Consider the following 21159-nt stretch of genomic DNA (forward strand, 5'->3'; position numbering starts at 1 on the left):
TTTTTTAACAAGTGGCCCTCATTTTCATTTTGCATTGGGCCCTGCAAATTACATGTACAATATAACCTTCTTCCAAATCTATGTATCCAGGCCAGTCATCTCCCCAGATTTGTATATCTAACTGTCTACTCCACACCTCAATTTGAATGTCTGATAGCTATCTCAAACTCAGTAAGACCAAAACTGGCCTCTGGAATTTTATTCCCCAAACCTTCTCTAGCTCCAGCCTCCCCCATCTCAGTTGATAACATCTCCACGTTTCCACTTGCTCAGGCTAAAAACCTTGGAGTCATTTTTTATTTTGCTGCCTCTCACATGTCCCACAACCCATCTCATGCTGCCTCTATCTTCAAAACATATTCAGCATCCAACTATTTCCCACCACCTCCACTGCTGCCAGCCTGTTGCGCCACCGCCAACTTTTTCCTGGATCACTGCAATAGCTTCTTTTTTTTTTTTATCCTCACCTGAGGACACTTTTTTATTTTTTGTTCAGATAGAGCAGGAGGGAGGGAGAGAGAGAGAGAGAAACATCTATGTGAAAGGGACACATCGAGTGGTTGCCACCCACACGACCAACCAGGGCCAGGGACAAACTGCAACCTGCAAGGGAGGCACGGGCCCTTAGCGGGAACCGAACCCGGTTCTCTCCAGACCGCAGGCCGACGCTCTAACCGCTGAGCCAAACTGGCCAGGGCCGCAATAGCTTCTTATAGGCCTCATGTCTTCTATCCTCTCTCCATGCAGTCTCTTTCTCAACAGAGAAGCCACTGTGGCCCCTTGAAAACATAAACCAGATCGTGTCACTCGGATCTAACCCCTCCGATGCTTTTCTATTTCACTCAGGGTAAAAAACCCAAGTTTGTACAGAATTTTGTCCCACTGCCGCCACCACCCCATCCTGCCCGCATCCTCCTCGCCCATTCTTCCGCTCACTGCACTCCAGCCGCCCTGGCCTCCTTGCTTGCCCTGCAGATGCCAAGCTTGCTCTTATCTCAGGGCTTTGGCACTGGCTGTTTCCTCTGCCGGGAATGCTCTTTCCCAGTACCTGCAGAGCCAGCTCCATTATCTCCTTCAAGTCTTCTCAGATTCCAGCCCCTGCCCGAGACCCACCTCCAGCGCTCTCTGTAATACTGCACTCGACCCAGTTCCAGCTCTCAATACCCCGCTTTCGCTTTCCCTACAGCTCATACCACCTTCTCACATGATGTAGTATACAATAGTATACACTACAATTGTATAAATATACATGTTTACACTATGTAGTGTTTATAATATATATTAAGTTTATTATCTATAACTTACTGTCTCTCTTTTCTTTTTTTTTATCCTCACCCGAGGACATTTTTTCATTTTTTGTTCTGACAGAGTGGGAGGGAGAGAGAGAGAGAGAGAAACATCGACGTGAAAGGAGAGAGGGAGAGAGAAACATCGAGTGACTGCCACCTGCACGACCAACCAGGGCCGGGGACAAACTGCAACCGAGGTACATGCCCTTAGCAGGAACCAAACCCGGGTCTCTCTGGACCATAGGCCGACACTCTAACCGCTAAGCCAAACCTGCCAGGGCTGTTGTCTTCCTTTTCTAAAATATAAACTCCATGCCTGGTCAGTGTGGCTCAGTGGTTGAGCGTCGACCCATGCACTAAGAGGTCACCGGTTCGATTCCTGGTCAGGGCACATGCCCTGGTTATGGGCCAAGTCCCCAGTGGGGGGCATGCAGGAGGCGGCCAATTGATGTTCTCTCTCATCGATGTTTTTTTTTTTTTTTTTATCCTCACCCGAGGATATTTTTCCATTTTTCGTACAGATAGTGTGGGAGGGAGAGAGAGGAAGAGAGAGAGAGAGAGAAACATCGATGTGAAGGGACACATCGAGTGGCTGCCACCCGCACGACCAACCAGGGCCGGGGACAAACTGTAACCGAAGTACGTGCCCTTAGCGGAAACTGAACCCGGGTCTCTCCGGACTGCAGGCCGACGCTCTAACCGCTGAGCCAAACCGGCCAGGGCTCATCGATGTTTTTATCTCTCCCTCTCCCATCCTCTCTCTCTAAAAATCAATAAAGAAAAAAAAATGTTTTTTTATTTTTTTTTTTTGGTATGTGCCCCTAGTGGGAACCAAACTTGGGACTCTCTGGTCCGCAGGCCAACGCTCCAACCACTGAGCCAAACCGGCCAAGGCAAAAAAAAATTTTTTTTAAATAAAATAAAATATAAACTCCATAAGAACAGGGATATTTACTAAGAACAGAATCTGGCATGGGCATGTAGTCAGCACTCAACAAATATTTGCTATTAAATAAACATATAGTACAATCTATATTTATTATGGAAGAACTCTAAGTATGGGAATTAATTAAGAAGTTCTTGCCCTGGCCGGTTTGGCTCAGCGGTTAGAGCATCGGCCTGCGGTCCAGAGAGACCTGGATTCGGCCCCCACTATGGGCACGTACCTCGGTTGCAGTTTGTCCCCAGCCCTGGTTGGTTGTGCGGGAGACAGCCACTTGATGTGTTCCTTTCATGTCGATGTTTCTCTCTCTCTCTCTTCCTCTCTCTCCTTCCCATTCTATCTGAACAAAAAATGGAAAAATGTCCTTGGGTGAGGATAAAAAAAAAAAAAAGTACTTGAATTATTCAGTCATTTGTGTAAAGCCCAGGGTGATCAACTTAAACTTTCTCCCCAATATTTAGTATGATGAGAAGATAAAAACTTTCTTCCGACTGTTCTTTTTTTTTTTTTTTTTATCCTCACCCGAGGACATTTTTTCATTTTTGTTCAGACAGAGTGGGAGGGAGGAAGAGGAAGAGAGAGAGAGAAACATCTCGATGTGAAAGGGACACATCGAGTGGCCGCCACCCGCACGACCAACCAGGGCCGGGGACAAACTGCAACCGAGGTACATGCCCTTAGCGGGAACCGAACCCGGGTCTCCCCGGACCGCAGGCTGACGCTCTAACCGCTGAGCCAAACTGGCCAGGGCCCAATTGTTCTTTATTCAATTGTTTCTTATTCAAACAAATGCTATTCCCCTCCATTGTTCATTATTCAGATAAATGAATGGTATTACTCTAAAGGAGAGAGCAGTGAGTGAGTGGGTCAAGCATAAAACAGTATTAAGTGGGATGCTCAAAGACTGTAGGCTATAATTATGTTGATTTAATAGCATCTTATATAGAAAAGGAATTTTGCAGTAAATAAGTATAACATAACCTCTTTAAGTTCCAACTACAAATAAACTTCTTAGAAGTCTGTAGATATTGGTATTTCTGAGAACTGGAAATAATTTTTGCTGGTGAGTAATAAGGCAGTAATTTCACATTAAGATGTAAATAAAAGAAATATATCTTTCTCCAAACTTAAAACTTGCCATATTTTTCTTGGTGGTGAGAAGGAGAAACTAAATATTTTCTATTACTTAAAATAAATGTTGGAACTAACTTCTTTGGTGCTTTCAAGGAAAAGCTACAAAGAAAGGTTGCATGATTGGGCCTAATGGTGCAATGAAAAAATGCAAATGAGAAAAGAATAATCCACCTGTCTAAAAACTAGAAATTTAAGTCAGGCCTCGGGCAGGCCTAGAAAGTCTGTCCTGTCCTGGAGAACATGTGAGAGCAAAAGGATCGATGTAGGACTATATTTCTGCCTGTAATTTAATGGAATTTCAAAAAATATGATCAAGAATTTGAATGGTGGGCAATGAAAATCTATTAGGATAAGTTAACAGATTTTAGGATTATTTCCTCTGGGGAAGAGAAGGGGAAATGTCTGGTCTTTAATTGAAACTTTTAGGTAGATTCCTTTTCATAGCATTTTACAATTTATCTATTGCTTCTATATACATTATCTCATTTTGATCATGACTAAGCTGATCACCAAACAGATTAGATAAAAAGAAAATAATAAAAATGGGTTTTTCCATTTTAAATGAGATTTAAACACATTTTTGTTTAATGATTTTTGTCAGTACAAACTTCAGATATATTAAAGTATATAAATTCAAAATTATTATTATGGCATAGAGACTGTAACGTTTTCTTACATAGCACAGATGGTCCTCAGTGTTAGGCATGGTTTAAGTTAGAGAACAATGAGACGGAGCTGGCTGACTGGCTGTGCCGAAATGTCCCCAGCTTCAGTTCCTTGTATATCCAGAGTTAGTCCAGCTCTCATGTCCTTCTTCATGCTACACAGACTTTCAACAAAGCTGAAAGGAGTATTCTCCCATTGCAATTAATAAAATTACTTCCAGTTTCCTAACATTCAAAGACTTTGTGACACAATGGAGGGAGACAGATACACAATTTCAATGAAGTATCATTGAGTCTGCAAAATCTCCTCAGGAGGCTAAGCCCATAGTTTCTCTGGGATAGAATCAGAGACATATTTATGGGAGAACTTTATCTTTTTTAAAATCACTGCAGCCCTGGCCAGTTTGGCTCAGCAGTTAGAGTGCCAGCTCACGGACCAATGAATCGCAGGTTCGATTCCAGTCAAGGGCATGTACCTCAATTGTGGTTTGTCCCTTGCCCTGGTAATCAATCAATGTGTTTCTCTCACATTGATGTCTCTCTCTCTCTCTCTCTCTCTCTCTTACTCTATCTGAAGATATTTGGAAAAATATCCTTGAGTGAGGATTAAAAAAAATTAAATTAAAATTATTGCAATATCCAAGGATATAGATAACTAAACACTAGCATTTTCTTTTTAGAAGCTTTTTAATTCATAAAGTAAAAATGTGAGTGGATAAAAAGCTGTGGTACATTTACATAATGGAATACTATGCAGCTGTAAAAAAGAAGGATCTCTTACTCTTTGCAACAGGATGGAGCTGGAAATTATAATGCTAAGTGAAATTAGCCAATCAGAAAAGACAAATATCACATGATCTCACTTATATGTGGAATCTAATGAACAAAATATACTGATGAACAAAATGGGTCCAGAGGCACGAATGCATGAAACAGACTGACAGGTCTCAGAGGGGAGGGGGTAGGGGAACTGGAAGACACTAACCAAAAAATTTATATGCATATATGCATAGCCCAAGCACACGGACAATAATGTGGGGAAGCCTGGTGGGGGGGGGCATGGTGGGAGCTGGGTGGAGGGGGGCAAATGGGGCATCTGTAATACTGTCAACAAAAAAATTTTTTTTCAATTAGACATTAAGTAAAATGGTAAATCATAAAAATTTAAACATTAAATATAAATCATCTGTCTAATATCAGTTGTTGGTAGATAACATGAATAAAGTAATACTAACTTAGCTAAATGCTACATGAAGTGAAGAAAATGTAATTAATCATGACAAATAGATGAAATATGATTTTTTTTTTTAAAGATGTGTTCTAAAGTGTCTTCATTGATCATTATTAGATAGTGAACTTATTCTTGTGCACATTTTTCCAGTTGCTGGAAAAGCTTCTTCTAATTCTACAATGGCTGGAAGAGGGCACTGTGGTTATTAGATAACTTCAGGTATTTTCTTCTTGGTCTGTCTTCAAATGATCTCTGCTTCCTTTGTGTATGCACACATGTGTACTAATTTCAAATTATTTTTAATAACTATTTTTTCCATGGGTTGCAATCTCTTTGTTGATAGGAAGCTGTTGTTCTTATTCCTTCAACAGAAATATTTCCAGTACTCCTTTGGCTTCTTTATTTTCATGATGGGATTCTAATGCAAAAAATTTCTGGAATCAGTTTCAATACTGGCTGTTTCATTTGTTCAGAAGTTCCTGGAACTCAAGTATTAGTTTTTTCTTTTCAGTTGTCGTTTACTCTTCCTCTTAGGAATTATGGAGACATAGAAGAATTTTATCTATACAAGTAAAACACAGTTTGATTAGAAATTGTAATGCAGTAATAATATATCAATGATTCACTTTTTAGAACAGTGTTTTTATTCCAACAAAAAATACTAGTTTTCTGGGACCTTATAATATCACAGTATATTGAACACTAGAATATTTTTAAAACACTATTGCATTTAGTAGCTTAAAAGTTAAACATAATCCACATAATACAACTCAGACTTGTAATTCAGTCCTGGCATTAAAAAAAAGTCATGAATCCAGCAACCAGAAGTCATTAAAATAGAAATTCAAATCTTTGCTATACCTTCTCATCAAAATTCCCCAAGGAGAAATCCTTACTAAAACTTCATAAAAGCCCCCTTTCTTTATCCCTATTGCCTGGGACGTATCTAGAAGCTACTGAAGTCTTTCTTCTTTGTTTACCCCCAAAGTTTAAAGAACCTTTACTTCAACCCATGTACTGTGATCCTTGTTTTCCCATTACTACTCACCTTTCAGATCACCAGTGGTTCTTCTAATTGTTAATATTCTCCTTTTCCCATGAAAGGCTGCTGAGTCTTCAGATTAAAGAAGAAATCAGAGGTAAGGGACTTGAGGTAGACCCTATATTCTTTCAAAGAACATGACTACAATGAGGAGGGCACAATATTGAAGGAGGGATTACTTTTTGCGTTGTTTTTTAATGTAAGAAACATTAAGGTGTTTATAGGCCATGGAGAAGGAGCCAAATAGAAAGGCAGACATTAAGAATACAAACATGAAATAGAACATCTCAAAGATTAAGGCTCCAGACTCTGGTATATGCTGTTCCTCTCTTGCCAGCCCTTCCATTTACTCCACCTGGGCCATCTCCCTCTTGTTCTTCAGGCCTCAATTCAGAAATCAGGTCCTACAGCAAGTCCTACAGAATCCCCCTTCTGTGGCTCCATAGCTACAGAGGCTCAGCCCTGTCAGCTGTACGTAATGGCCTTGTGCACTGGCCAGACTCCTTCACTAAAGACCAGGCCTAGTTAATCCTTGTAACCCCAACCTCAGGCATAGGTTGGTGCACAAATTAGTAGGTTCTCAAATAAATGCTAAATACATGCTTTAAAGGGAAGGAGAGGTGGTCATGTAACCATAATAATAGGAAGGACTCTTCTTTTTCTTGAAGGAAAATACTTAAAACTATCATTTATGTGGTCTCAGCTTAACCAAAGTAAGAACCCTTGATTACATCTGAAGGCCCAAAGAGAAAATATAAAAGGGAACTAAACACTCTCCAGTTTAAAATGATTGACTCCGAGGAGGGTGCACTGTGGAAGGCAGCCCATTTCAAATCCCGTGTAGTGAGAAAATGCCCTTCTTTATGGCTTCAGATTCACTGTCCCAGAGAATTAATGTTTCTTTTTGGCAATATATTATTTAATTATAACATATATCTCACAGTTCACATAGGTCAGGATCCAAGTAATGGGTAGGATAAGAAAGTGCTAAGTTGAACTGAGTCATGGAGAAAAATTCTTACCTTTGCTTCCAATGTTTAATTTTGCTTATTATTTAAGTTAGGAATGCTGCAAGGAGATGGGTTATAAACAGATTGAATATACGCCAGTGTGAAATCAGAGCTTAATACTATTTATAAATATTTCTATATTAGTAAGAACATGCTGCTAAAGTTGCATGTGACAGAAATCTACCTTGAAATAGATTAAGAAAAGAAGAGGAATTATTGGAGGATGCTGGGATAGCTCAAAGAATTAAAGAAAAGGCTACAGGAAACAGTCAATTTCAGGAAGCCCAGGGGGAAAATGTAGAAGCTTGTTGCTATTAAATGCAGTGATACCTCGGTTCTCGAACGCCTCGGTTTTCGACCAAATCGGTATTCGACCAGGAGATTCGAGAAACTTTTGTCTCGGAATCCGAACAAATATTTGGAACTCGAACTTCCGAGATGAGCCGAGTTGAGCCGAATGGCGTTCATTCGGCCCAGCACGCCTTGCTTGCGTCATCAGTGTGAGTGCAGAGAGAGAGTCACGCTTTGTGGAGTCACGCTTTCCTATTGGTTTCATTGCTTCGGTTCTCGAACAATTCGGTTCTCGACCGTCCTCCTGGAACGAATTATGTTCGAGAACCGAGGTATCACTGTGTTTCTCTCCCCCCACACACACCGCATTTTTTATCTCTCAGTTTTCTCTCTGTTTACCTTCATTGTCTATTATTGCAAGCAGCTACTCCTAGACAGAAACTTCCTTTAAGCTTTACTAAATAACAAAGAATAACAGACCAGTGACTAACTGATAGAGCAAGATTTTGGAGAATGAAGGAGGGTAAGGACAAGGGGGCTGAACTGGTCTTGAACCAGAAGTAGAACACATCCTCTGAGACTAGGAAAAAATAAAAAGGGGATATTTTCAAATGCATTTATAGAAAAGGGTGTTTAGCCATACATTTGGCCAGGCTAAATAAACCGGTATTATTCTGATGACCAAAAGTAATGGAATTAGATCAAGATGTAGCTAAGAGATCATGCTGTATCCAATGGGAGAAGGGGTCTAAACATAGCACAGTAGGTAACAGTTACTTTTTAAAAATCCTGTTTATACGCTAATAAATTGAGATTCTCCAGGGAACCGGTTTTTTGTACTGTTACCTCTAGGAATATTTCATTTAAATAAGAGACCATTCAGAGTGCCATCTCCTTGGTCAGTCTGGAGAAGCTCTTTAATTTTATTTCTAATATATACATTTAATAATAATAATCTGAATTGTTGCTAAGTGCCTGTGACTGCATTTTTGTCATTATTTATAGATTAATCTGCACACTACATGTAGATTAGTATCTCCAATCTCCAAGAAAACATTTTAGGAGCCCCTAATTTCATGAGCAGCATGTTTCTGAAACATTTTCAAATTGTTTTCTAGGATTATTTCCACAAATCAATGTAATGTTAGTTTGTTTCCATTTCAGAGGTTAATGCATCTCATTTTATCCCCTCATAATTTGTGCAGATTACCTCATAATTTGCATCCTACAGTTCCCTATAGATTGAGTTTAATGAATATGTTCTTTAAACGCCTCTTTAAATAGGAAACAATCAGTGAATTCTATTTTATGATTTGTAAAACTGAAAAAAAAGAAGTGAAACACCCCAGACAAGAAAAGCTAAAGGAGTTCATCACAACCAAACCAGTATTATAAGAAATGTTAAAAGGATTTCTTTAAGAAGAAGAAAAAGAATAAAAATATGAATAAGAAAATATCAGATACAAGGATAAAAAAAGTAAATTTATGTACTTTGTGATACAGAGTCACCTATCTCTGTATCTGTTTAAATGGAAGTTGTAAGATGAGTATTCTACAGGGTAAAGAAAAACGGGATTACCAGACCTCCATATTTCCTTTTCACCTGTTAAGATTATATGACTTTTCCCCCTTGAGAATCAGTGGCTCTAAAATAAAACAAAAACCTCTTTCTCCTATTGTAAATATGTTTGGGCTGTCCCCACCAGACTGAGCCCAACACAAGCAGCTCAATGTTGGGCACTATCCTGGCCATGCTGGTCAGCATCACCTGACTTCGTTTCAAAATTAAATTTATTCTGAGACAGGCACTTTTAAAGTAATAATGAAGGAGGACCAAAGAGCAAATCAAATAACTCTTCAGTGAAAAATTGGTATCATAAAGAAACTCCTTATGAGTCTGGATAATATGAATAAAACGGGATTTCTGTTGAGTTCCTTCTAGTGTAGTTGGTGAATCAAAATATAGTCTACAATTATTGCCCTGCTTATTTTTCTTTCATAAAATTATGATGATAACCCACCCTCTATCTTTCCTCTTCCATTCTATTTACCAACTTCTATTACCTGTAATTTTACTTTTACATTATTTTAATGTTGTTTTTATTATTAATATTATTTGTTAATTCTTACCTGAGGATATTTTTTCTATTGATTTTTTAGAGAAGGGAAACATCAATGTGAAAAATACATCAATTGGTTGCCTCCCACATGTGTACCAATTAGGGCCAGAGATGAAACCTGCAACCCAAGTACCTGCCCTTGACCAGGAATCGAACCCACGACCCTTCAGTGCTCAGGCTGATGTTCTAAACACTAAGCAACACTGGCCAGGGCATTATTTTTAAAACTGTATTGTCTAATTTTTAAAAATCATTAAGTGTTTTGCCTATTGGTCAATTCTTTTTTTTTTAATCCTCACCTGAGGACATTTTTCCATTTTTTATTCAGATAGAGCGGGAGGGAGGGAGAAGAAGAGAGAGAGAGAAACATGGACGTGAAAGGGACACATCGAGTGGCCACCACCCGCATGACCCAGCCAGGGCGGGGGGCAAACTGCAACCGAGGTACATGCCCTTAGCGGGAACCAAACCTGGGTCTGTGGACTGCAGGCTGACGCTCTAACCGCTGAGCCAAACCAGCCAGGGCTATTAGTCAATTCTTTAAACATTTATTTCCTCAAAACAGTAAAACATACCCATGACAAGAGTCCAGTGGTGAGAAGGTATACATAAGATAATGTCCCTTACATCCCAGACTGAAGGCTCCTTCCCAGAGGTAAATTGTTTCTATGAACCCTTTCAGAAATATTCTGAGCATGTGTAGACAGCTACACATATATTTTGTGTGTATGTCAGAAAGGAGATACAGACATACTACTATGGTTTGAATGTTTGTGTTCCATCTCAATTCATATATTGAAATCCTAACACTCAAAGGTATGGTATTTGTAGGTGGGCTTTTGGGAGGTACTTAAGACATGAGAGTGGGACTTGCATGAATAGGATTAGTCCCTTATAAAAGAGGTTCCAAGAAATACCTAGCCCCTTCTACCACGTGAAGTTATGAGGAAAAGCCTGCAACCTAGAAGAGGGCTCTCGCCCAACCATGATAGCCCCCCGATCTTGGACTTACAGCCTCCAGAAGTGTGAGCAATAAATTTCTGCCGCGAAAAAGCCACCTAGTGTGATACTTTGTTATAACATCCTGAACCAACTAAGACACACACACACACACACACACACACACACACACACTACATGAATGCTGTATTAACTATTTGCACATCAAGTTTTCCCCTTAGAATATAAAAATTGCTCTACATTGGCATAAGTAGATATGCTTCATTCTTTTCAAAAGGTCACTTATAGTCCATTGTGTGGGTGTGTATTGGTGTTAAAGACTAAAAACTAATCACAACAGTAATGTTAAAAAATGGAAAAATATTTTAGTACAGAAAAAATTCTTGAAAACTTATAGAACTCAGAACATTTTGTTCAAATAGTTGGCATCAATATAACACCAAAAGGAATCCCCAATTTGGGGTACGGTGAAGGAACCTTTCTCCAGTGCAAACAGCTCGCTTGTGCCCCAGCAGGGCTATGGAATTGTGGTTCAGCACGGCTGTGGAACAGCTCAGTGACACAGCATTACCGTTGGGAGGCCCTGGGGCCAGATCACTTACAACTGGGCAGCCCTGCTCTGCTCATTGGTCTGCTCCTCTCTAGGGAAACCACGGATGTTTCAGCTTCAGCCAGGGAAAGGGAGTCCTCAGTGGAAAGGGAAAGTACATTCCCAGAGCCAAGGAAAAGCTGACTTATATGGACAGAAGTCCCCACCCTGGTCCCTGACTGGTCCTTCTCCATGCAAATAAGGACTCCAAGTCCTTACAGTTTGATTGGTCCAAACGGCATTATCCTGATTGTTCAAAATGGAGCTGTTCTGATTGGTCAGTGAAGAAGCTGATGAGGATATAGCTGTGCAGCTCCAACTTGATGGGGAAAACTAGTCCTTTTGGTTGAACGACAAGGAAGGGCTGGTTCCGAAGGCAGAAATACAGTGCAGGCAGGCAGTTCAGTGCAGGCTTCTCCCTGAAGTGCAGTTTGCATGAGATCCCTGTGTAGAAATGGCAACTAGGCTGTTTGGTGTCTTTTTGTTTTGTTGTTTAATTTGAGCCTAATTAAGTCACTAGGAGCTCCCCTTGGTCAGAATCTACACAGCACCTACTATGTATAGGGGCCCAGACTTTTGTCTTTTCCTTAGCATAAAGTCGCAGCTTTAAATGTCCATCTAATAATAGAGGCAAATAACAGCATCTGGTATCCCAATTTTTTAAATGTTATATGTATGCATACTCTTGCCTATAACTAGTTATTTTGCTTCAAGACACTAAGTGTAGTCCCTTGTTTTATTTGCTAGTCTTACCATATGTGCACTTTTCTGGAGTAGGTTCATATTGGTTATCCCCCTTTCCTTATTTCCTCCCTTCTCAGTCCATCACCCCAGTAAAACTGTTCTTACCAAGAACATTCATGACCTCTTGCCTAAGCACTGTACACACCCAAGCCTTCTCTCACTGGACTTCTCTGCTTCCCCGGGGATCTTGTTCCTCTTTGGATCTCTCTACAGCTTTGGTTTCATTACTCTCCTAGTTCTTTTTCTGTCTTTTATGGATTTCTTTTCCTCTTTGTGGTTCTTCAATGTTGGTGTTCCTCTGCTTTTCATTCTTAGCTCATTATACTTTCCATTTTACATGCTTTTCCTGTGTGATCTAGTTAGGTCTCATGACCTTAGTTAACTACAATCCATTGGTAATAGATCCCTTTCTTCAGTCCTGATCTTAATTATATACCCACCCGAATGTTGGATATCTCCCAATGGAGAATCTGATGTATCTAGAAATGAATTCACCCTCTTTGTCCTCCAAATTAAGTCTTCAGTATCTACCACCTCAGTTGTTGACAAATCATCCACCCAGCCACCCAAGGCAAAATCCTGGCTCCTAGTTTAGACTCTTCCCTTCCCTATTCCTGTCCATATTCAACCCCAATTTTTGCTAATTTTACCTACCAAATGTTTACTTCTGTCCCTGCTTGTATCCTTGCTATCACTGCCATAATTTAAGCCTTATCATTTATTGACTACTTCTAATTGATTTGCCAAATTTGATTTCTAAAATACCATTTGAACCAAATCACTCTCTTGCTTAGATTCCTCTGGTCCTTTCCCGTTATTTAGAGAGTAAATTGCTTAACCTTTTAAATACTATAAAGGGCTTTATGTAGTTCAGCCCTTACCTACCTCTCCAGCCTCATTCTGAATTTATTTCATGCTCCAGGAATACAAAACTATTTGTAGTTTCCTGATATAACATAATTAAAAGATTCTTTGTACTTTTCATATTATTTTCTGTACCTGGAATGTTTAATATTTTCCTTTATAACCTGAGGTTATGGCCTGTTCAAGAAATATTTGACTACCCGAAGTTATAAAGATAACACAAGTAGGCATCAAGGTTTCTTGTTTTCCACATGGATATTCAATTGATCCAACACCATCTATTGAAATGTTGATTTTTTTCCTCCACATTACTAGTGTCACGTTTGCATAAATAAAATGTTCACATAAGCATCTGTTTGGGACTCTATTCAGTTGCATTGGTCTTTTCTTTTTAATGTTTTTTACTTTTTATTTTAAACAGAGAGGAAGGGAGAGGGAGAGAGAAACATCAATGTAAGAGACAAAAATCAATGGGCTGCCTCCCATACTCACCCCAACCGACTGAGGATCGAGCCCACAACCTGGGCATGTGCCCTGACTGAGAATGGATCCGGCAACCTTTCAGTGCACCGATGACACTCAACCAAGCCACACTGGCCAGGGCTCCGTTGATGTACTTTCTAATATCTGGTAGTATAAGTCCTCCAACTTTGTTCTTCTTTCAGATTGTCTTGACTATTCTTAGTCTTCGGAAATTCCCATATAAATTTTATAACCAGTTTGTCAATTTACACCCACCCACCCCCACACAAAACCTGCTGATTCTAATAAGGATTAGACTAAATCTACATTATCGATTTGAAAACTGATATTTTAATATTGAGTCTTCTGCTCTATTGCCACCTGTCCAGTTGCTTGGATCTTCTCTAATTTCTCTGAATAATAAATACTCAATAGAGTTCCTTACACTTACACATCTTTCATTAAAATTTATTCATAGGTACAAAGAGCTGGATGATACCCCAAATATGTCAGGTGCTAATCTCTGGAACCTGTAAATGTTACCTTATTTGGAAAACAAAAAGTCGATTAAGTTATGGATCTTGAAACAAGGAAATAATTCTGGATTCTCCAGGTGGGACCTAAATGCCATTAGAGTCTTTGTATGACAGGAAGAGGGACATTCCAGTCACATACAGAGAAGGCAATGTGAAGATGGAGACAGAGATTAGAGTGATGTGGCTTCAAGCCACGAAAAGCCAGCAGACACCAGAAACTGGAAAAGGCAAGGCAAGGCAAAGATTCTCTCCTAGAGCTTCTGGAAGGAATATGACCCTGACACCTTGATTTTGAACTTCTGATCTCCAGAGCTTTTGAAAGCATAAATTTGTTTTAAGCCACTGAGTTTGTGGTAATAATCTATTACAGCAGCCACAGAAAACTAATATACTAGGTATTTTATATTTTTGGTAACACTTTAACATTTTTTTTTCTTTATTGATTTAAGAGAGGGCAAGTGAGAGAGAAGTATAGAGAAAACATCGAATGGCGGCCTCCTACATGACCCCCACTGGGGACCTGGCCGACAATCTAGGATGTGCCCTGATCAGGAATCGAACCATGGGTCGATGTTCAACCACTGAGCCACACCGGCGGGGCGATAATGCTTTTTAATAAATTCATTTTCTAATATTTAGTGCCAAAGATCAAGTACATAAAAATATAATTGATCTTTATATGCCTACTAAATCCAGCAACTTGCTAAATTTATTTAATACTAATAGTTTATAGGTTATGATTTTATAGACTATCATGATTTCTCCAAATAAGAGTTATGTATTTCTCTCCAATCCTCATACATTTTTCCCTTGAGTTGTTGTGATCGCTGAGATGTCCAGTTCAATAGTGAAGTATATCTTCTTTTATCTTTTGATTTTGGAACTATGAGAATGTATTGTCTGTTCCAAATTTAAAATACAATTAAAATACTAAAAAAAAATAAATTTTTAAAAATTAAATACAGTAAGAAAACAGCCAAACAAAATAACTAACATCCTTCTAATTGGCAAATGTAAAGGCCTTTTCTTAAACCATTCCCATTATTCTGCATCATTGGACACTGTTTATTAACCCTTTCTTAAAGCTTTCTTCTTCCTCATTCAGATTCTTTTCTTCCTTTAACCCTTTATTAGACATTCCCGAAGTAATTTCTCTTTCTAAACTGTCCTTATTGTTGGGAAATCATTTCAAGGCCATTATTCTTCAGAACCAGGCCACTTTCCCTTTTCTTCAGGGGCAAAACAGAAACTTGCTTTCCTTTCTTTTTAAAAAATAACTGTGTCCATGAGATTCTTCTCCCAAGAGTGAAATGCAGTCTGTCTTGCTCTGCCCTCTTTGCTGTACTAAAAAAAAAAAAAAAAAAAAAAAAAGTGTGGAATCTTTTTACTTTAAGGGTTTACTACTAATAAAAACAGTTTACAAAAGTCCCCTAATCTTCCATGTTTTGGTCCTTGATCTGTATGCAGAAATCCCTTTCTGGAGATAAGTAGGTGTTACAAAGTTGGGGGTCAGAAAGCTGGCTGGCCAGAGTGACATTTATTTGTAATTCACTCAGTTCAGGGTCTGGCTTTTGTTACAGGACCAGAGGTGCTGAATCATGTTCGTCAGAAGCTTGTGTATAAAACAAAAATACCAATGTATTCATTTACAGTGAAAAATATAACTGTCAAGGAAAATGACTCTTCATTTCACTTGGCCAGGATGTTCTCTAGAAAAACCATATGGGAATTAAAATAATATTCAGAACTGTACCTGTTGATGAAAGCAATAGAATAACAGGTTTAGTTGTAGGATTTAAATATTTAAAGGAATTATAACAAGCTTTGATAGAGAGATGAAACTATCAGGTAGATTTTGTACCTGGCCCAGGACACTTTCCCCTTTAGACGAGGCCCCCGCCAAATATTTACTTCCCAGGCTTTTCCTGGCTCACTTCCTATCTTTGAATGAAGGCTTGCTCTGGTCAGAGGGGCTCCCTTCTGGTTCCATCCACTCTGCTGCATGGATCTAAAATAGAATTCTTCCATCTTTCTAAGTGTTTGGGAAAATACCTTACTGTTGACCCCAAATACTCCTCTGCATACACCTGCATACTAGATGCTCACAGTAAGTCCTCAAATACTCAGGAGGAAAAATGTAATATAAAAATATAAATAAAGCATACATAGTCCCCAACACCTGGCAGTCTGGCACGCAGCTGATGTCCTCAAATCTGGTGAATGAAATAGGCAGTTCCCTATTCCTTCTGCCCAATGCAACTCAGAAAAGCATTACAGAGCACATCTCCAGGCAGGCTGGATGAAACCCTGCCAGATCGCATCCCTCGCCTCACCTCTGCTTCAGGACTCCGCCCTCCCTCCAGCTCAGCCCCAGCCTCGACCCCCGGTCAGCACCGACTGGGCAGGCGCCCGCTGGGCACGAACCCGGACCTCGCTGCACCACTGACAGCACCTACTCCCAACTAATGAGATAGCAAAAAAGAAAAAAAAAAAAAAGGTGAGAAGAGGAAACCGGAGATTAAAGGGTTAAAATCAGGAACACCTTTTCGTCAACTACTGCTGCAGTGCTGAGCACTGGAAAGTCAGCTCGGCACCATCAGTCTCTTGTAGGCAATCAGGCCCCTGTTCAGAGATTCAGAAGCAAAAACTGCAGCGTTTATGGCCGAGTCGGCTTCTCCCGCCGGATGGGCCCGGGAGCCCGCAGGGCGCCCTGCTCCAAGCCCGACTCCATGGCGGGCGGGCGCGCGCACCAGTTCCCGCCGGCGGAGGGCCTGAAACCGAGCCGCCGGCCCCCGCAGTTCCTGGAGAGGGCCGGGCTCCCGCCGGGGCTCACCCGGCCCCGCAACCCCCTCGGGAAAGGGGGGCCGCCCCCAGGACTCGGGCGCCCCGGTCGCGCTACTCTGCTCGCACTGGCCGCGTTCCTTCCGCCCTGCGAGGGCAAAGAGTCCCGCGCCTCCGCCGGCGCCGGGGCCGCAGCGCCCCCTAGGCAGCAAGGCCGACAGCGGCCGCGCCTCCGCGGCGCCCGGGGCAGTGCTCGGCGGAGGCGGCCGGCGGCGGCGGCCGGCGAGCGGGGCTTCCCCGGCCGTCCCCTGCCCCCCGCACCCCTCCCCGGCGGCCGGAACCTCCCTGCGGGGCGGAGTGATACCGGCGGCGGGGTAGAGCGCGGCGCGGCCGAGCGGGGAGCCCGGGGCTGCGCGGGGCGGGAGGCGGGCGGAGGGAGGAGGGGAGAGAGGCGGGGCCGGGGCGGGTTGTTGTGAGGCGACTGCGCTACTGCCGGACCGGGGCGGTTATGGCGGCTCCATATTAACACCCTCCTCCTCCTCCGCCGCCGCCGCCGTCTCCTCCTCCTCCTCCTCCTCTCCCGCCCGCCCGCGCTCCTCAGCGATCTCCCCCTTCACCTAGACGCCTACCTCTTCCCCTCACCTTTCCCCCTCCCCTCTTCTACCATGCCCGGCATGATGGAGAAAGGGCCCGAGTTACTGGGGAAGAACCGGTCGGCCAACGGCAGCGCCAAGAGCCCGGCGGGTGGCGGTGGCAGCGGCGCCTCGTCCACGAACGGCGGGCTGCACTTCTCGGAGCCCGAGAGCGGCTGCAGCAGCGACGACGAGCACGGTGGTAGCCTCGAACTCCTCCCCGCCAGCCCGCCTGCCCCCCTTCCTCCTCCCCTCCCCCAGCCCCCTCCCTTCGCCGCGCTCCCGCCCTCCCTCCCCTCGGAGCCCGGGCGCTGCGGTAGCCTCGAACTCCCGGTGCAGTGCAGCAGCACCCCCCGCGACCCCCGCCCCCCGCCCTCGCCCAATCCCCCGCCCTCGCTGCCCCCGCTCCCCGCCCCCATCCTCTGCCATCTCCCGGAGTGCCCGGAGTTAATATCTTCCCAGCCACCCGCCGTTTCTTCCTCCCTCCAGCGATTTTTATATTTTATTAAGTGTCTCTTCCTTTTTCTCTTTTCTTCTTCTTTCTTTCCTTTCCCCCCTCCCTCCTCCCCTGCCCCCGTCTCTCTTTTGGCATTGCTTTGCAGATGTTGGGATGAGAGTCGGAGCTGAATACCAAGCCCGGATCCCTGAATTTGATCCAGGTGAGATATATTTGCTTAGGCAAAAATCCCGTCTCCCCTTTTCTGGGATTGGCTTGGGGTGGAAGGGATGGGGGTGGGGTGGGGGTCCGGGTGTGTAATTGGGAGGGGATGCGGGGCTGAGATGGGTAGGCATCTCCGGCTGGGAGGCTGTCAGGCTTGGCAGGGCTGTGACACAGGGCGTGTGGGCAGATGTGTGCATTGCAAGGTTAACATGGTTTCTTTGGAGGCTCCTTGCCCGCTAGTGGCATCGCCCTTCTGCCCCCTGAGCTCGGGGCGAGGTCGGGGAGAGCAGGGGAGACGGCCCTCGGCGGATTGGGGTCCGCGGGCTGGACAAGAGGCTGTTCCGGCTGTGTGTAAGGATCATGCCAATGTCAGTTGCCAGTCCGCCGGCCCTCGGGAGCGAGGGCGGCGGATGCCCAGGCAGCTGTCACCGGTGGAAGCCCAGGGCGAGCCTTCCCCGACCGGTGCGCACCAGCGATTTTCTTTTTTCTTTCTTTTTGGCGAGGTGGTGTCGCTTTGCTCTCGACAGCTCTGCGGAGTGTTGGAGCCGGGGAGAGAGAAGGATGGGGGAAGGGGGTGGGGAGAAGCCAGAGGCACACACCTCGTTCTCGAGCCAGCCCTCGGAAGTCAGACCACAGGACAGTGGCGGCAGCTGCCAAGGAGACATTTTCTCCCAGAGCAGCCAGGTTCCAGCGGCCTCTGCCAACCCAGCTTGCGGGCTCCCTGTCTACTTTTCTACAAACAGGCTCCCTGGCGGTCACGGGATTTCAGCCTGGACAGGGATTGGGCGAGAGTTCCGCATATGGAGGCGCCCTTGCTGGAGCCTCTCGTTGTGGAGCGCGTTTCCTTCTCCCCGCTCCACCCCAGACCCTCTGCAGCTCGGGCTTTGGACAGACTTCGAAGGGGCTGGGTTTTTGGTCAGTTTTTTTGCCCATTGTCTGCCCATAAGAACGTTGCGTCTTGTCGTACTCTTGAAATCTGTGTTAGATATTAATAGGGCTCAGTTGTGTTTTCTTGGGGCGGGCGGGGGGTGGATAACATGTTTATTTGATTGTAGGGTATAGCTAGGTATTTCCATTCCTCCAGTGCCCGTTAGAGCAGTACGGAATGATGTTCACCAACCATTTGAAGAGTTTGAGGTGGCAGCTCTTCCTGTTCCAGGAGAGAGGGTGAAATAATGGGTGTCAAAAGAATTGTCAGTGCAGGCTATTTTTCAAAAGGTAAAAACAGTACAAGGGTGTTCACTAGAACTGGGTTGCCCTGGAAATGACACAGCTCTCAATGTATTTTATGTAATAGCTGTCAATGTGGGTACTGGTGGGCTTCAAATAATTTTAAATGTTTTGTGAAATTAATTTTCTTCGATGTAGCTAGTAGGTGAATGGCACTTTCACGTAAGTGTGCTGTCTCAGGTTTTAGCTAGACAGTTGCAAAGAGCATGCTTTGGACTCAGGTAGGTTGAGTTCAGTTCCCAGCTCTTATTTTTATGCTTTGAGCAAGTCACAGGTCTTCCCTGAGCCTCAGTTTCCCTAGTTATAAAATGGAAATAAAAAAATATTTTATGAATTCTTGCCAGGATTATATATATAACTAGGCAGTTATTCAGTAAAAATTAAATTTTATAATTAAAGATATGCATACATTTGTATCTTTTTGATTTGGGGCTTCCATTGGGACTCTGTTCTTTTGGGGAATTGATAAGCTTATTTCCAAATTAGAATTCAGCAACCAGAATTATTTTATTTAATAAAATATTTATCTTTTTGCCCCATTAGTTTGGTTTATATTTCATAGACAACTGTACACAGGTTGATTAAGGGTCTTATATTTAAGAGCCAGACTTCATGCTGTAAATTTACACATTATGACCTGATCACTGTAAAGCATTTTTTGTTTCATAATAGACGAAATACCAGAACAAATTTAAAAAATAATTTTTTAAAAGTGCAGAAGACTTTTTAGGTGGTTTCACATGGTCGCTATTTGAATTATCCAATTTACTTGATCATTATATTTTGCTTATTTTGAACCTAAGACGAATATTTGTGAGGGGGGGAAATATTACTATTTAAAGTTATATTTTCAATTTATTTACTGAGACTATAATTGATACTCTTTATTAGAATAAGAATATCACATTCTTTAAATTCACCTATTCATTTTCTCCTTAATCTCCTGCAGAAGAATGCTGAACCAGAGGACACAACTAAAACTAGTTACCATTTAAACTTAGGTCATTTGGCTCTTAAACACAAGACACCCTAATGAGCCAGTGTATAGTTGTCTATAGATGTTATAGGCAAATCTTTTCAAACAAATGTAGATTATTAATTATTAGATAGTTTTTACAAGGAGATGAGCCTCTATGCCATTCAACATAGTATCACTACTTTATTTTATACTAAGTGTTACACTGGTGTGTGAAGTTTTTACTTCATCTTCCTTTAATATAATTGGGTTAGAATTTAACCTATTTCCTTAGAAAAGAGATTTATTAGTGATAGAAATTTAGATGTGGTCAGCTCTTCTCGCTCCTTTTTTCCTTTTTATACCATTATCTTCAGCCTTATAAACCACTTGGTCTGTCTTCATAGAGATTGTTCATCCATAGCCATCTAAGTCATTTGGAAGAAAAATTCCTTAGGTACTAAGATTATTATGATCAGAATGTAGGAAAAGTAAGGAAATTTTTTTGTGGTAGGTATTTTTATTGGAGGAGATGATGATGATGATAGAAATTAAACACAAAGAATAAACTATTAAATGACTTTCAGAAAATATGAGAAGAATTGATATTTAAATTAGAATTACTGAAGGTAGGAGATTAGGAATAGTTTATGTTAATTAACAGACCATAGCTAAGAATGTCTTTATAAAAATTTACTAACTGGATTTCTGATTATTTTCTTAAGTTCTTTTTCTTTCTGTTCTTTACTAGATCTTCCCAACTTCTATTTAATTTCAACTGACTGCTTATATCACAAGGAACAGTTTTGTGTGGTGACTAAGAGTTTTCACCTCTCACTTGCCCTGGCCAGTGTGGCTCCATTGGGCGTCATCTGGGGCTATTTCAAGTCCCAGTGAGGACACATGCCTGAGTTTTGGGCTTGATCCCTGGTAGGGGGCATGCAGGAAGCAGCCGATAGATGTTCTGCTCACAGTGATGTTTCTATCTCTCTCGCCCTTTGCCTTTCTCTCTAAAGATCA

The 21159-nt window shown here is 42.2% G+C and overlaps 1 protein-coding gene across 4 annotated transcripts in view; it reads left to right on the plus strand.

Annotated features, from left to right (window-relative positions):
* Positions 1–17132: 17132 nt before the first annotated feature.
* The window catches only part of RCOR3 (REST corepressor 3), a 52936-nt gene continuing 48909 nt past the window's right edge, over positions 17133–21159 (plus strand). For 2 of the 4 annotated variants that reach the window (XM_036272175.1, XM_036272177.1), the window contains exons 1-2: positions 17133–17492; positions 17896–17952. In XM_036272175.1, the coding sequence (XP_036128068.1) occupies positions 17327–17492; positions 17896–17952 (223 nt within the window). In that variant the 5' untranslated portion in view covers positions 17133–17326. Of the gene's footprint in view, positions 17496–17895; positions 17953–21159 lie in introns of all 4 variants that reach the window. The other 2 variants (XM_036272174.1, XM_036272176.1) reach the window with 2 other exon arrangements.

This window comes from Molossus molossus, unplaced genomic scaffold (assembly GCF_014108415.1).
Source record: "Molossus molossus isolate mMolMol1 unplaced genomic scaffold, mMolMol1.p scaffold_m16_p_20, whole genome shotgun sequence".
NCBI classification, from domain to species: Eukaryota; Metazoa; Chordata; class Mammalia; order Chiroptera; family Molossidae; genus Molossus; species Molossus molossus.